The sequence below is a fragment of the Centroberyx affinis genome, unplaced genomic scaffold, assembly GCF_046629955.1.
Source record: "Centroberyx affinis isolate AG114_WGS23_722 - 3 ecotype Tasmania unplaced genomic scaffold, CSIRO-AGI_Caff_v1 ptg000102l_1, whole genome shotgun sequence".
NCBI lineage: Eukaryota > Metazoa > Chordata > Actinopteri > Beryciformes > Berycidae > Centroberyx > Centroberyx affinis.
The window spans coordinates 69,412-85,722 of record NW_027278804.1 but is presented as its reverse complement, the minus strand read 5'-3'; the positions used below and the strand labels follow the sequence as shown (position 1 = coordinate 85,722).

General features: G+C 41.6%; 4 protein-coding genes across 4 annotated transcripts; 1 reads left to right on the top strand and 3 right to left on the bottom strand.

The window, feature by feature from the left end:
* Positions 1-414: 414 nt before the first annotated feature.
* On the top strand, positions 415-936 carry LOC139648008 (actin-binding Rho-activating protein). The gene has a single exon (XM_071524040.1). The coding sequence runs from the start codon at positions 415-417 to the stop codon at positions 934-936; it is 522 nt and encodes a 173-aa protein (XP_071380141.1).
* Positions 937-2,107: 1,171 nt separating this feature from the next.
* Positions 2,108-5,572, bottom strand: hint3 (histidine triad nucleotide binding protein 3). Its single transcript, XM_071524007.1, has 5 exons — positions 5,435-5,572; positions 5,027-5,144; positions 4,601-4,670; positions 4,232-4,358; positions 2,108-3,148 (listed from the first exon to the last, which is right to left on the bottom strand). The coding sequence occupies exons 1-5, from the start codon at positions 5,570-5,572 to the stop codon at positions 3,101-3,103; spliced, it is 501 nt and encodes a 166-aa protein (XP_071380108.1). The 3' UTR covers positions 2,108-3,100.
* Positions 5,573-6,056: 484 nt separating this feature from the next.
* Positions 6,057-6,734, bottom strand: LOC139648000 (putative nuclease HARBI1). Its single transcript, XM_071524026.1, has 2 exons — positions 6,724-6,734; positions 6,057-6,651 (listed from the first exon to the last, which is right to left on the bottom strand). The coding sequence occupies exons 1-2, from the start codon at positions 6,732-6,734 to the stop codon at positions 6,057-6,059; spliced, it is 606 nt and encodes a 201-aa protein (XP_071380127.1).
* A 1,231-nt stretch (positions 6,735-7,965) lies between these two features.
* On the bottom strand, positions 7,966-11,234 carry ncoa7a (nuclear receptor coactivator 7a). The gene is made up of 6 exons (XM_071523952.1): positions 11,078-11,234; positions 10,539-10,691; positions 10,152-10,304; positions 9,928-10,023; positions 9,474-9,547; positions 7,966-9,240 (listed from the first exon to the last, which is right to left on the bottom strand). The coding sequence occupies exons 1-6, from the start codon at positions 11,189-11,191 to the stop codon at positions 9,102-9,104; spliced, it is 729 nt and encodes a 242-aa protein (XP_071380053.1). The 5' UTR covers positions 11,192-11,234; the 3' UTR covers positions 7,966-9,101.
* Positions 11,235-16,311: the final 5,077 nt, after the last annotated feature.

Genomic DNA, 16,311 nt, shown 5'->3' with positions numbered 1-16,311 from the left:
TGAATGTGGGTCATTGCTAATCTTCATTCAACTCTCAATATCATCATCAGTTATTACAGGTATTATTATGACATTAGAAACTGGAGTCACAGCTAATAGTTTAAAAGTGATATAATGTATTTTATGTCTTTAAAGCATGCAAATGTATTCAAACTGTACATTTATGCAGAGAGAAACCTGAAGGCATATCTAAACATAGCTGGATCACCAGGAAAAAAGAAAACACAACAGGGCTATAATATTGAGGTGAAAATTACTGTCATGTTTAGCTTCAAAATGTAATAATAGTTACACAGAGACAATTTAGAATAGCTGTTTTTTACTTTTTTTAAATTGCAATACAGGTTTATTATACAGTGAGTGCTACATCATATTCCTCTAAGCAAATGTAAGCCTCTCTTCCCAGAGCCCAGGATGGGGACGAAGCACCAGGGAGCCCCCACCATGCAGACAGAGACCGACGTCCCGCCTCCCGCCCCGCTCCCTGACGACAGCACAGTGTGCGTGGTCTCTGTGAAAGGCCTGAAGGAGAACTGGCAGAAGTGGTCCGACGAGCGGCTGGAGTACCAGAAGCACAACCCCTTCAGCCAGGACGCCCGGCCCGCCGCCACGGCCGGCCCTCAGAGGGGCCAGGACGGCTACGGGAGGCCCCTGCAGGGCTCCATGACGGAGCAGCGGGGCAAGGACGCTCACACGCACATCGGCCGGGAGGTGCAGGAGCTGTGCGAGGTGATCAGGAGCATCGGGGAGGCGAGGGGCCGAGACGGGGCGGTGATCGCCGTAGAGTTCGGGAAACTGTTCGAGCACTACGTCACTATCTCTAACAAAGTAGTGGGGATTCTTCTGCGGGCCAGGAAGCAAGGGCTGGTTCACTTTGAGGGGGAGATGCTGTGGCAGGGGCAGGATGACCGTGTCATCATCACCCTGTTGCAGTGACCGGATATATTTTTGGATATTGCCCAAGCCTATTCATTTGCCCACACAAGTCCAAAACTAAGTGGCTGTTAAATCGAACCACTGATATCGCTCTGCCTCAGTGGCTTAAATTTGCATATTTGGGACCAAAAAACAAGACTTGTCCCATGGATGTCCTTTGCACTTCAACAACTGGTTGATATATTAGTTCATTTGTTTGTTATTTGACTAAATTGAGGTGTGTGTTTAACATTGATTGAGATTCAGACTTATCTGGAACTGTGGACCTAAGAGTATCAAAGCAACTGGCAGTGAGAATCCCTTAAAGGGGCAGAACGTACACTGAGAGTGCAGATATACAAGTTTCATTCAGTATGACTCTAAACCAAACCCCATAGTCTAAGTAACAGTGGGGTTTAATTAACAGAAGACTCTATCCCCATCCCTGTCCCCATTATCAAGACGTGCTGAATGTATCCGTTTCACCATATTTCCTCCTCCAGCTCTTTCATGTGGGGAAAGTGGACAAGTAGACAGCTGAAATGAAGTCAGAGTGGTTAATGAGACTGGGCCCAAGCCAAAGAGAACATGAGGCTGCCTGTGACAGACAATATGGTGCTATAGGATGAACTTGATCCTGCTGGCCCGGGGGCGGTAGGGCATGTATTCCTTACGACAAGTGTGCTTTGTAGATTAGGCGGCCTCGCTACGTACGCATTCACACTTGGTTCATCGTAGGTAAACCGGGCGAGATGTACAAGATGCTGCTTTACGGGAGTGAGAAATTAGTAATGAAAAACTATGCATCGACTTTGATAAATGCCATAAAATCTGCAGCTGCTAATGGACGTGATGGCCATGCATAATAATATACATCGTTTTTTGTTTGTTTGTTTTTCCAGAGCCTATAGAACACAGATATAGTTAATACTTAATGTCACATTAACAGCACATTGATAAATCAGCAAGGCCTTTTTGGGCTATAATGCACTCTTGTTTCTTTTATGCTTGACAAAATAAAAAAAATGAAACACCATTATGTTTTGTTATTGTTGTGTTAGTTGCTTTCTGAAGTGGAAGCACTATCATTGACTGGTGTAGTTAAACTAATGAGTGAGAGGAGTGTAAACTGATACCATTATTAGAACTTTACACTCACAACACTGGTAACAGACACTTGGCAGCAGCAGTATAATTTATTCCAAGTTATCTTTCTTAATAATTGCACACTTTCATACAGTACATATGACTTGCTTACATCACATTAATACATAGCATAAGTGTTATTTTCACTTCATGCACCAACCAATCAGTCAATATTACATCACTCCATTGACTGTTGGACATTACATGTTATCAAATATCTCAGTGTATAATAGTGCTTGTTGAGATCATTAAGCATACTTTACTTTCAATGTGAGACGGTGACAGATTTGCTTTCACTGTGAAGGAGCCTCATAAATAGTTGATGAAGATGTTAGTGTGTTGACTCATGTCTAGGTAGGCCTCAAAATGTCCATTGTGTCACAAGTTAAGGGGTAGCTCAACATAGCTCTGGTAATCATTACATAGGCAGGTTTCTCATATATGATGATCAACATTTGAATCATATTTAAAATCACATCATTTCTTCCATGCGTAAAACATCTGATCTGCAAAGCACCAAAGCAGTCCTGCATCTTCCAGCTTGTGGGTAATATGGGGGTTCTTGGAAATGAAATGATGCAGATGCTAAACTATACTAGGCATTGAGATGCATTGAGGTTAGTAAAAGACACTGTTCCACTCAGCACACCTTTCCATTCAGTGCACATTTATCACTCAGGAAGGAATCACTTTCTCTTGTGATTAAAACAGCTGAGAGATATGCCTTCTGGTCCATAAAGTATAATAGTTCCATTTAACTCATGTTTTTTTCAGTGCCATGAATTAATGGAGATTTAATTCATCTCACTCCAACTGTCAAAACAAAATTAAGTGTCTACTTACCATCAAAAACCAAAGTGTTTTTTGATTATAAACGTGTCACCAGTTTAAAATACTGTCATTAGCTGCCACACAGGCAGTGAGTGTAGTTTACTATCCAACACAGCATTTGGAAGGAGATGGAGCCATGTTTTGTTTTTTTTTAGGCACCTCATGACGTTCAAGAAATCCAAGAAGCCACTGGAGCCAAACCAAGTGATCAGTTGGTCTCTCCTTTAGAGTTGAGGATTTGAATCAACTGCTCTGCCTGCAAAAGATTGACAGACATGGACAAAACAGGAATTAGACGTACGGTATGGAATGACGATTAATCAATCGCTACAGGTCCCAAATTGTGGTTTAGTTGAAATGTGATGTGGCAGCTAATATTGAGCAGGCTCCTATTGATCAGACCGTCATCACAGGGTGCGCTGGTGGCTCAGAGGCTGAGGTACATGCCATCTAATAACGACATGGCTTCAAAATCTGATTCACTCTCCCACCTTTCATGAAGCCTATTACATTAAGCTTATCTGACTTAGTAATAATCAAAAAACATAACACTGTTTATGTATTGAATACTACTCTGCCAGGTCTGTGTTCTGTACCCTCCTCTAAGGACACATTTACTCCAATCATGTTTGGAGCAGTTTATTCAAACTCTAAGCATTTATTACGTAAGTTTGGTTTGTTTTGGCAGGTGAGAACAATTCTGTTAAATAACTGCACACACAGAGAGTGCCAGAAAATGCGGGTCCTTCTTCCTTCTCAAGCAAACTATCATGTGGTTCAATAACTGACACAATCCTGAGTTACAGGAAACAAACCCAAAATGCAGCGTTTTATGGGTATAAGGAAACAGATATTGACATCTGACAAGAAGCAGATACTCATGCTTTAAAAGATTAACATTCTAAAATTACCCAAAGGGAAACCTTGGAGTCACGATGAGGTGAAACGCATCCTCAGTATATATAGAGGAACAAATTTCTCAACTTGAGGTATGAAAACCGGAGAAGGTAAATTACAGCAAAGAACACAGAGTTCATCATGCTTAGCTCAAGTTACAGGGACTTACTCACTACGGCTCAGGCCAAAAATACAAACTGTAGGTGTCATCATACTCTAAAACACTGTAACAGCAAGGATTTAACACTTGATGGTAAAAACTGCATTCTCTGATGGTCGTTTTATTATATGGCAAGTCTTTGAGAGTTAACTTCTGCATTAGTTTAGCTTCTGACTTACTGGTCAGCCTGTGACAGCCTGTGCACTCATTCGCAAATCATGTACAAGAACATTTTTAGTACTGGAACAAATAACGACCAAACTATCAAGGGGGGGCGCTTACCGTGACGAACCAATAGGAGTTGAGTCTGTAGAAGACGCGGGACATGAAGCCCATTTGACTGACAGGTGCCAGGACATGGAGGTGGAGGTGGGTGACAGAACAGAATGGCGGCCAGTGGAAGCCAAACCTGCAGACAAAGGAAAAGGCTTCATTCCACACAGGCTCACTGGTTTAAGGTACGATGCAGTTAGGAGGCTCTACAGCAAAAACGTTTACTCATGATTACACAAGATGGTCCAGTCTCCCAGTTGAGGTCAAATCAACACAATGCTCGAAAGCTAAATAATCAGCTGATTAAAGGGTTAAACAATGGTTAAAGTGAAGCAGTAAGACACAATGCTGTCATCAGTAGGTGCACCAATAGCTCACCTGACATCGCTGAGATCTGTGACATTGTTTTTCTGCAGGATCTCCTTCCCTGTCTCCACCATCCGCTCCACTGGGGATCAAAACAAAAACACAAGTTCCTTTTTTAAACATATGCCAGTAACCAATACAATACAATACAATACCAATACAATAAAGACTTTTTAACACAGAATGTAGAGTGCCCAAGGTTGACTTTACTCATTACAATTCAAATGTAACATAATCCAGTTGTAGATACGATCGGTTTTCAATGCATTAACAGAAAAATTATCTTTGATTTTTGTAACTCTACTGTGACTGTAGTGTCAGTACTTTCTGATTCTCCACTTCACAGCAATTAAAGACAGCAACATGTGGTAGCCCAAAATTTCAGAATGCAACTGTTTCCACAAGCATCAGTCATCAAGTGTGTTGATGAAGGCCTACCCAGAGGCACATGTTCTTTACTGAGGGATCTGCAGTTCCCAACATGCTTGGTTGGGACTACCAGGTAATGGTGCGGCGCTCCAGGTTTGATGTCTCTGAAACACGAGATCTCCTCGTCCTGTGATGAAGATAAAACATTTAATTTACCTCCAGTTCAGTCTGGGAGGGTAAAGGTGCTACAACAGGTGACACAAACAATTACTGTGAATATAAAACAGAAATGTACACAGCTCTTCTTCTCTTTAGCTCTTTATCAGTACTTCTATAGCAGTTTTGTAGTTTATTTAAGTGTTGTTTCACTCAGCAGAGGTCACCACAATTTGGATGACTATTTTCTCTAGCAGCAGGCTAACGTTAGCTACCTAGCTTAGTGCTCAATGTTATTGTTTATTATTACAATATTCTCACACAATGAAGGAGCTCCGTGCCAATTTCTTTGTTCACAATCTTGCAAAAAATACATTTCTTGTCATATCCTTCATCTGGAACGGCGTTTGTTTTAGAAATATCGACTTGGACAGGTTGTGTATCCTCGACTCCTGCCATTGTTGTGGTGTGAACTGTCAAAATTAAGACCGATACAGTCGATGCAAGAGCTCATCGAGCTCAAGAGGATTGCTGTAAGGAACAATGGACGCCAGAGGGCGATATTTCTGTATTATCTCTATGGCTCCAGCATACTGTGCAATTCATTCACACCAGGGCCCAGTATTTCAAAACCTTTAATCTAGATCAGAATTACCCAGATTTTGTAATCCCTTTTTTTGCTATCCCAGATAAAATTAATCTTGTAGGTTTTGTCCTGGTTTTTCAAAGACTTTTCAGATAGGATCATTCTGATCCAGATACCACAAGATCAGGATTACAGAATCTAGATTTGCAGTCTTTGGATAGGCCCCATCTGTTGCTCAAAGCAATACAACATTTCATTAACATGGTATGTATATTAAATGTCTTACTGGATTAAAAAAAAAGTCAAAACACAAAACTGTTTTGTCAGCATACTAATGTTTTTATTGATCATAAGACCCTAAGTAAAATAATGGTTCATTAGAGCGTCTCTCATTGACCGTCCAGCTGCTCCATCTGGTTGCAGTGCTGCCAGTGGTAGGTCAGGGCGATCTGCCTGGGGCTGTGAATGATCACCCCTTCCATCACAGTGAGGAACCTTGCGTTCTTCAGCGATATAATGAAGCACGATGCAGGCGAGAATTATGTTGCATGCTCGCTGTGGGTCTACAGGCAGGTAGTTCAGGCATGCAGAGCGCCTTTTCAACACCCCATTTAAGCATTCAATTGTGCTCCTAGTTCTTCCATGAGCGCAGTTAAATCTCTCCTCTGCATCATTGTTTACCATGGCAAAAGGTGTCATTAGCCATGGTAAGAGTTGGTATACGCTGTCACCTAATATGATGCCATCTGGGGGTTTTTGTTGGAGGTGTCTAAAAATATGGCTTTCCCTCAAGAGCCTTGCATCATGGACCGATCCTGGCCATTTCACAACACAGTTAGTAATGATGAGGTCTGCATTTACCACAAGTTGCACATTGATGCTGTGCCGCCCTTTCCTGTTCACAAACTCCCATTCCCTCTCATGGGGTATTGTTTTGGCATGGTCTGTGTTACTTTAATATGCAAGCATTGAATAAAAGAATGCTTAAATATGTGCCATGTGACCTACACGTCTCTACATCCACCTTGAATCCATGCTGGATCCACCCTTCCAGTGGGATCAGGATAATCCTGATTTTTAGCATCAAACCTATCCTAATCTCCCCCTTAGAGTTTTGAAATACCTCAAATCAACATTTGATCTGGATTCTGGGTAGGATTGGATTACCAAATACGTATCCCAATTTTGTAAGATGAGGATCACATCTCCTGGTTTTGAAATACCCAATTTTGAGATTTAATCCTATCCGGATAATTCTTTTACCTGGATTCACCTCATCAGTGTACTTCATGAAAAGACTACTGTACATTCAATGTTGATGTGTATGTTTTATCTAGTGAATTTGCCTATAGTATGACAGGAAGAGAACTACCTTCTCATCCATTGATTCTTTTGTAACTCAATTCAGCTGATCAGGTTGGAGGTAGAAGTAGAGGTAGTGCAGTCGCATAACCTGAACCGGTTCAGTCCATGTATGTTGACTTGTCCTCTTGAGCAAGACACTAATCCTAAACCTGATTAGGGGCCATCAGTCCTCCTGACTGCTGTTGCACTGTGACCAAGTCCAACTTTCCCTGTAAGCTTGTGGCACTGCAAATGTGTGCTGATCTGTAGCTGAGCTGTAGCTTCTTTGTTAGGAGGGAATTAATCCAAACAGTCTATTGTTCACTTGCCAGAAGCTGCAAGAGAAGGTGCAGCAGCCTGCTGTCTGAGAGACAGGAGGTTTGCGCTAATACTATGATATATGTCTAATACTATATAATAATATGTCTACTGCTACTTTACATTTACTTTACACAAATACAAAAGAGGTGACCTATATGATGGCTACCTCTGTGTGTGTGGATACTAAAATAGGAAAATTACTTGTAATTGCTCTATTCATGCAAATATATTCTTGTGTGTGTGTACTGGCCTATTATAATACAACTACTGGTAAAAAGCCCTGTTTTGGCCTGTGTATTACTCAGTAATTACCAGACGACATATTAGCATTACCAGTAATTACTGGACAATAATATGCAATGAGCAGTCTGTCAGTGTTGTATACCATTATTGCCTAAAAATAATTAGCAAGTAATTACCAGTCATTGTAATGCTATTACTAGTTATTACATCTATTTTACTTGGATATTACTTAGTTATTTATTATTTATTATAACGGCCTGTAATTTAAAGGGTTACCCAATCATCTTCTTCAAGGGTGATGCTACTTAAAATGTCATCACAGTTAATTCATGATTACTCATTCACAAAAAATATGAATGTGTCACTCAGACTGTCACCAGGAGAACAGAAAGTTTTAATAAGCTTTCACCCACAAAACCGCATCGGCAGCGCCAGCACTGCCTGGCAGATATCCAGACGCACACATACACAGAAAAGTAAACCAAACACAGACAAACAAACAGAAGTAAAACAATTGCTTTCCTGGATTAGTTTTCTTAAAAATAACTTTAAATAGTAAAAAAAAGATTTCATAGAAGGTGAACAAACACTAGGAAAAAAAAGCAATTGAACCATTTCCATTTTTAGTCTTTTCTTTCAGAAAAGGAGAAAATATACATTTACAGTGGAAGGTAAAATCAACCTAGCAATATCTACCCATCTATGGAAATAGGCAGGCAGATGTCTCAGTGTCAGAAAACAGAGGTGACAGTTAACAGCTGGGGATCCCCATCTCCACAAACTGTACACATCACAGAGAATATCTTATGTATAGTGCAAATCACTTCTTTTATTTCTGAACCCGAGTGGTCAGGTCGTCACCTGCAAGCTGTCGCTTTCAAATACAAAACATCCAAATCACATGTCAGAAGACAAGACTCAAAAAATACAATTAGAATATAGATAGGCCATTTGGAATCCTATCATGTTATCATGTTTGAACCCCATTTTTCTATTTTCTATTTAGTTTTGTATGGCCCTTTATGTGCTTGGTATGTTTCATGAACCTTGGGCATGAAACCAAATAAAACACACACACACATTTTATAATTAAAACAAAATTGCATGGTTGTTAATCAGAAAATAAGCAATGCTCCTTAATTCCTGAATTATGTACTGTTTTGTAGATACAGGCTTTTCATCTCATAGTGGACTTTGCATTATAACGCTCTCCACACCCAAGGGGACGGGATGGAGGGCTTAAAGCTTTGAGGCCAGATACTCACTGGGCTTAGTGCAGGGCTACCGGTGAACAGCAGGTAGTTTACAGCAGCATACAGCAGGACCCTGCACCTTAGCACTTGTCTGTGTAGGCCAAACTGCGCACAGTTGACAGCTGTAACAGGTCACACAGGGGCTAAACCAGTCTAGGCCACACGCAAGCCTTCGAGGCCCTGAAGTTCCACAACTCCAGACGGGACGCTTTCATTCTCTCATCCGTTCAGCCGCTCTCCCTCAGTTCTGCACGGTCCACACTTCGAGGTCTTGTACGATGAAGTCTTGCTGCGTGGAGAGAGGTGCGTTGTGGAAGGTGGGACACGCAATGCTGGAACCGCGGTACAGGTCGGCGTCCAGCCACAGACCGAAGCCCCCCCTGCAGGCCGAGAACAAAACAGCACTTTACAGTCCAATCCCAGTAAAATGTTCTCGTTAGATAAATGGTGTTGTAATCTACGGTATCTCGAGGGTTTCTTAGAAGGAAAGTAATCATTTTATGGCTTTAGGCTTTATCGTTTTACGGCATAGATAGGTAAGGATGCTACTGTTTTTTTCTTTCTGTGAGCATGTGTACATTTTATTGGAGAAGGCAATAACCATATAACGTACCCTCCTCCGCCAATCTGCAGGGATTTCAAGTGGCCCCTCACAAAGTAGGAGTTCTCCCCGCTCCACCTGTACGCCTGGGTAAACAACAAAATATAAGACATAAGAAAATTGTACTGAAACTCATCACACACAGCTCAAATATACTGCATTTAAATACTAAGTGAAGACATTTCAAAACAACCATAATAACTGATTATTGATAATTGTTCACACTCTATGTCAATGAAGGAGGACCAAAGAGAGTTTTTCAGTGTTTGCCTAAAGTCGATTTATTTTGCTGAGGTTCTGTTCAGTCTCAAGGTTTCTATGAACCTCCTATCTAGACTGTTCTTCTCTAGCGGTTCTGAAACTGGGTCTGCAGATCAGAAAGTGGCTAATGAAAAGCTCTCAGACTTGTGGCTCGACATCGGTTTGTATCCAGAGGTTAAGAAAGAAGGCTCCGTCCCATTCTCACCTTGAAGTCGGGGCCGAAGCTGTACAGGAAGGTTTCCCCTGTGCCGTAGCAGTAGTTGCTGACTCTGAATGGATCTGAGGAAAAAGCTCCAAACACCTGAGAGACAGAGACACCCGGTCAGTACCTGAAGGTATCAGTTTGACTACAGTATTTATATTGGAACGGCTTGAAGAGAGAGAGACGGAAAATAATTGATGGAGAAATGTGGGGCTTCAGATGCAAACCTTGTTGTGCGTGTCTCTGATGACCAGCAGCACAGGACTTTCCAGACCGGCCATATTTCTGTACAGTGTGTTCAGGCTGGTCCCGTGGATCGCAGTGCTGTAGACCAGTTGCCATGGATAGCCTTGGGTTCTTGCTGGCATATGAGAGGCAAGCTGTTGGTATTGAATAAATACATCAAAAAATCAGAAAATGATAGATATAACAGTGATTATTACAATTCATCAAAACACCACAATGGGTAATTGGTTAATTTTCATGATATATATAAATATGTATATATATATATATGATATCACAGGAAAAAAAAAAGAAAAACCTTTAGCTGTACTTATTGCGAAACCTGCCCATCTAGACTGATTCAAAATGCCTTTGCAGTGGGAACTCACGTTCTCTAGGTGTTGGTCATCCAGCAGTTGGCTGTGGTCGGTGAGGACGGGAAGAACATCCTCGACTTCCTCCTGGTCCTCGGGCTCCTCCGCCTCAGAGTCCTCTGAGCTGCACAGACTCTGGCGCCGCTTGGAGTCCTTCACCTTGATGATCTGCAAGAGGGCACGACACACAACACAGTCTGTTAGAAACCCTACAGTAACATGTTCAGTTTCACATTCGATTCACAAAAGCCCACTTGTACCACTTGACTTTACTATACATATAGGATGCTGTGGGTGGGTGACTCATTTACAGTCTGTGTCAAGTAAAAGTCAAGTGAAATCTACAGAACCAGTGAGTGGCAAGCTGAAACCAGCATCATCATAAGTGAATTCATAATTTGATGACTGGATGGATGACAAAGCACACTTACATGTTTTCATCCATCCAAGACATTAGATCAGATATTATGCTACTTACCCCATAAATACATCCCCTAATACAATTCCATGCAACACAGTGTGATTCGGTACAGATGCATAGAGAGCATTCCTACCTCAACATATGGCTCCTCACACTGACTGGCAAAATAAAGCACCCTGATATTCTCTGGCAGCTGCCTCATAGCTCCAGGTTTCTCTCTCAAGCGCTTTACTCTGGTGTTCCACATGTCTGTTAACTGAACCGGCCAGCATCCACCCCTTTTAATGCCTTCGAAACAAACTTTCACTTTCCACGCCTGAAATGCCATTGGTCGCGGACGAAAGTGAAATCCCATTGGTCGCCTCTGCAGTGGCTGAACGGTTTCTTTTCTCTCTAAACAGGAAAACGAGGCGCCGTGCCGGGCTGTTGGGGTGAGTTAGGGGAAGTATGTCCATATATAGAGAGGGCAGGATTTCCCACAACCTCCGGGAGAGCTGCCAAGTACGCTGCTGCTCCGATTAAGTCAGAGATACTTTATGAGTTTACCTCTCAATATCTACAAACCGATACATAAAAGGCATACGGACTTGACCTGATGAGACCCCGCAGCTGAAAGACCATAGATGTGTGTGTGTGTGTTCATGCAGTCCTCACCTCCCAGTGGTTGGCAGTGGGGTTGTCAGGGTTTTTGAGCAGCTTGTTGATCTCAGCCACCTTGTCCTTCTCCACTACCAGGTAGCGGTTCTGGTGCTTCTCCCTGATGAGGTAGCGGGGCCGGCGGTGCTTCTTGTTGTCTTTGGTGTAGATGTCCGGCGACCACTGGACGAAGAAGGTGTAGAGGTGATCGACCCTGCGGAGGCGAAGGGACAAAGCGCATTAGTTATTTATTGTGCATGCGGATCTTAAGACGCTGTCGCATGAAAACAGATGAGAATTTTAATGTGGGAAGGACAGCAAACCTTCATGTGCCACATCCCCACTATCACCACTGCTGCCACCACCAAACCCTGCTACTGATTCATAGATATGAAGTTCAATTTTACATTCATGTAAAGCTAGGTCAACTTTCCTGAACATACAGTAAATACATCTTTGGCTAAACATTTACTTCAGTTACAGTTGCGCTTTGTTCCTGTTTTCTAAAGACGGTTGGCCCAACCTATTTCTCCCACGAGAATGAAAACAAATTAATGTTTGAACAAATGCCAATTTGAAACCATATCAGGCTACCACAGAGACAAGCCCGGACGTGAAGAGCGGGAAAGTGAGGCACGGTTTTAGTAGTAAGTATTAGTATTTCATAATAAATAAAGCAGTGTTCTTCTGTGGCAATCCAATAGGAGATTGTGGAACACTTCCTGAAAGCCTGGAATTTCCAGTCTCTCCTTTCCTCTCTCTCTATGTCTCACACACACACACCCCCGCCCCAACTCCTTTCTCCACAATACAAATCCCCAATGCCCAAATAAGTAAAATCCTTCTCCTGTTTCCTTGGCACATATTAGAATATTAAGAATTTCCATCTGAAAAAGGTTTAAGCTATTGACTATGGATCTGAGCTGATTTGGTCTCAGTGTGACACAAATTTAGAGGACTGTATTCAAACTCCTGTATCATAATTAAATGTTCTCTTGGAGCAATCCAATTATAAGAATGCATTTTATTGCTTAACATTGTTGTTTTTTTTTGTTTTTTTTTGCTTAATGTTGTAAACCAGTTGAAACAAGCAAAATCAAAATTCTGCTGACTCTGATTTTGCCCTAGATCTTTACAACATGGCTGTCTCCACATTCACAATCCAGTCCCACAATCTTCTCAGTTGTCTTGTTCATTCCTTCATTCATTCCTCACTTACTCTCCAACACTGTAGGCAACTCCCATGGTTGGTTGAAACCGGATGAAGAGTTTGCTGGTGGCAAATTGCTGGAGGAGGTGGAGGTGGATGGTTTGGAGGCTCAGTGCTGCAGCAGCATGTCCACTCTGAGTCTCTGCCATCGCCGGCCTTTTATACCAGCGGCCCGATCCCTGAGATAAGCTCCTTTGACCAGAAACCCTCCCTTTCTCCACGGCACGTATTCACACGAGGATTTCACAACGGTGCTGGAAAGCCAAAGTTGGTGACATATTAACTTGACCTGCTCTGTCGTCCCTGTCTGTCCCTGGTTCAGAGAGTTACTGTGTCAAGGCAGTGGCTCAGTGTGAGGTGGCCTGCCAGAGAGATAAGGGCCTGTCTGTCTGCTTGCCTTTTCATAAGCCTTCCTATCTCTCTGTATGCCGTTACCTGGCTGCTCTCTGTCTCACACATCTCCCTCTCCCTCTCCCTGTCAACGGAGGCCTCTATCTCAACAGTCTCCGCTCTATCAGGCCTAGTCTCAGGGTCAAGCCTCAATCTCAAGATTTAATCAAGTGATTTCTGTGTTGACTATTCATACATGATCAATTTCCAGTGTTGGCTATTCAGTTCTTATCTCCTTTCCACTAATGCTCAAACAGAATCACAGAGTTGTCTGTTTCTTCTATCTCTGGTCATTAGGATTAGGCTAGACAAACAAAACATCTCAGAAGGGGCCAGAACATCTGAACACCCCGTGCTGCTGAAACACTAATCGTATTTGCGAGAGCTGCTTTGAGAGTGTTATTTCCAAATTTCCTCACTTTTATGATGGCAGATGCTTCCATCACGCACTTTCTGCTGCAATGTTATTTCACTCCATGAAAAAAAATGATTTGTAAATTGTATTCTACAAATTCAGGATAGATACAAGGAAGAGCCTGACATCTTTTTGCAGTTATATAAGAATGAAGATGTGTACAGTTACAGTGACAATACAACACTGTGTTCAGCTAATCTCCAAAATGCTGCTAAATTGCTTATGATTGGGGTCCCAGCCCCCGAACACAGGTTTGTTCATGTTCAGATATCGGGTAGGGAGATTGCGATAGGGTGCTTACACAAGGGTGCTTGTGTGCTTACACAAGAGAAATAGGATGGAGGAGATCAATTTGAGACGCTGTCCGGTCTGACACACAGACAGGATCGATAGACGAATACACAGGTGCACAGATATATAGATGTAGATGTAAACATTGCAATAGAAACACATGCAGATATACATGCATATGCGCAAACACACAGACAGACACACACATGTGCCCACACTCATATACACGCACCTACGCAAATGCATACGTGTCAGTACTACACATGTGCGCGCACACACACACACACACACACACACACACACACACATAAATCAGCTGTTCAAGACTGAGCAGAAAAATCACAGACATTTACTATGTGATTCGTAATTTGTCTCCGATGTATCAGTTTATACAGTATGTTTCAAAAGTAGGTGTACAATTTTTAGTAATAATAATAATAATAATGAAAACAATCCTCTATAATTTTCATCATTTTTAACTTATTTAGTCATTTAACAACAAAATAAGTCAACACGCAATAGTCTATATAGGTGTACTTTGAAACAGGAAAAATATTTAATAATACAATTAGTATTAATAATGTATATGCAACTGTATACCTACAAATTCAGGTTCAGATAAGTGGAAAAAAAACCCAGAATACAATCAAATAATCGTCAGTGTTTTGTGATTTTCGCTACTTCAGGCAGATAGTGGGACAGAGGGGTTTGGAGATAATGGCCACATTGACAGATAATGGGACATTCTTCCAACTGTGACTGCAAAGGCCTGTGTCCAAGAAAACTGAAGAGGGGTCTGCTCTCTGGATATAAACGTACACAGACCATCAGTCACTGAAGTAGGTTGCACCATTTCCCAGAAACTGTAGGCCAATACTCACTTACATTTACACACCACATAAACAGACACAGACGCACACATGCACGCGCACATACACACACACACACACACACACACACACACTTCAGTAGACATTCATTTTACTGGATGTGAGTTGCTGCTTCAACTGTTGCAGAGCTGTTCTTTCACCTCTCCTCCAATTCTTGTAAATCCTCTCTGCCTCAGCATGCCTCCAGCCAGACGTGGAAAAACCCGTATGGGCCTGCATGCCAACTTTTCTGCAAGGAGTTACTGTACAGAAGCACACACAAACACAAATACACAAACACACAGCAAATAAGCATGCAGGCATGCACACATCCACACACACATACACACACACACATGCACGCACACACACACAGCTTTCCACAGGGACCAGCATCACTAGGATTAGGATCGTATTTACAATGCTGGCATTTGGCAAACAAATGCATTTGTCTCTCTGTAGATGTACAAGTTACTCTGTATAAGTGTTACTACGTCTGTGCATGCATGCTTAATGAAAATCGCTATTGCCCTTCTTATTATATTGCACTAAGGTTATTGTCAAAACAATTATGGATGAGTCAGCTGAAAAACTATTTTCAATGGATTTGCAAAATATCTAAAGCCAGGGTGAGTGTCACAGGCGGGTAAATCCAAAGATTGACTTACGGAACAATGTCATTGTTCGACAGCCATGGAGTCTAAAAACACATTAGTCCTCAGTGGAACCCCTAGAAGTCATTTTGAGATTACTTTTTTGCAAAACCAACTATTCACCACACATTGAAAAGGTTTGCAATTTTAACATGTACTTTTTTGTTGCTGAAAATCCTGCAAATTCTTTTGAGAAATGTCAAGGACCGACATAAAAAGAATTGCACCATTTTATCACAGTGAAGATTATTCAATTTGCAATTCTTGGCAAACCTTTGAATGCAAATTTTACTTTTACTGCAAATTAATACTGCAAATGTTGCAAAGTGCATTACAATCTTTCAGGAAAGCTGTTATTTTTGATTGCAGTAATGATACAAAAACTACCTAATGGACTACCTAATGTATTTATACATATATATTTATATATATATATATATATTTACCTAAATATATCACTCTCAAATTAATTTTGGTAGCATAACATAGAGAAATGAGACCATCATAGTGGAAATTAGTCTATTCTATGTGTTATATTCTCTTTATTCCATGTCTACTTGGGTACGATTCCCCACGAAACATGCATGATTGACTTATGGCACAAAGGAGCGGCCTCATCCAAAACAGGAGGAGGACTGCTTCACTCTATGTGTTTGTAGGTGAACAAATAGACAAGTAGACAAGTCCAGATGCTGTCCAGTCCCACAGCGCCTAGTTAGGTGTGCAGCATCAACTGTTGCTATAATTTAAGTTACTTCAGTCCTGGAATAATCAGGGTAGGCACATAATTATGTATTGTCAAGAATAGATCTACTCTAATACATTGGTACACTCTGGTAGGATAGCTGTCTTTCAGTATCATAGTAGGCTGTTAGCCAAAATGTTTCGTTAGCATTGCCAAAA

Coding starts and splice junctions, on each gene's coding strand:
- LOC139648008 (XM_071524040.1), top strand. CDS start 415: ATGGGGACGAAGCACCAGGGAGCCCCCACCATGCAGACAGAGACCGAC.
- hint3 (XM_071524007.1), bottom strand. CDS start 5,572: ATGGCAGGAGTCGAGGATACACAACCTGTCCAAGTCGATATTTCTAAA. Junction 4,671..5,026: donor TAAAGAACATGTGCCTCTGG/GTAGGCCTTCAT, acceptor TTTGATCCCCAG/TGGAGCGGATGGTGGAGACA. Junction 4,359..4,600: donor ACAGATCTCAGCGATGTCAG/GTGAGCTATTGG, acceptor CTTTGTCTGCAG/GTTTGGCTTCCACTGGCCGC.
- ncoa7a (XM_071523952.1), bottom strand. CDS start 11,191: ATGTGGAACACCAGAGTAAAGCGCTTGAGAGAGAAACCTGGAGCTATG. Junction 10,024..10,151: donor TCAGAGACACGCACAACAAG/GTTTGCATCTGA, acceptor TCTGTCTCTCAG/GTGTTTGGAGCTTTTTCCTC. Junction 9,548..9,927: donor GCTTCGGCCCCGACTTCAAG/GTGAGAATGGGA, acceptor TTGTTTACCCAG/GCGTACAGGTGGAGCGGGGA.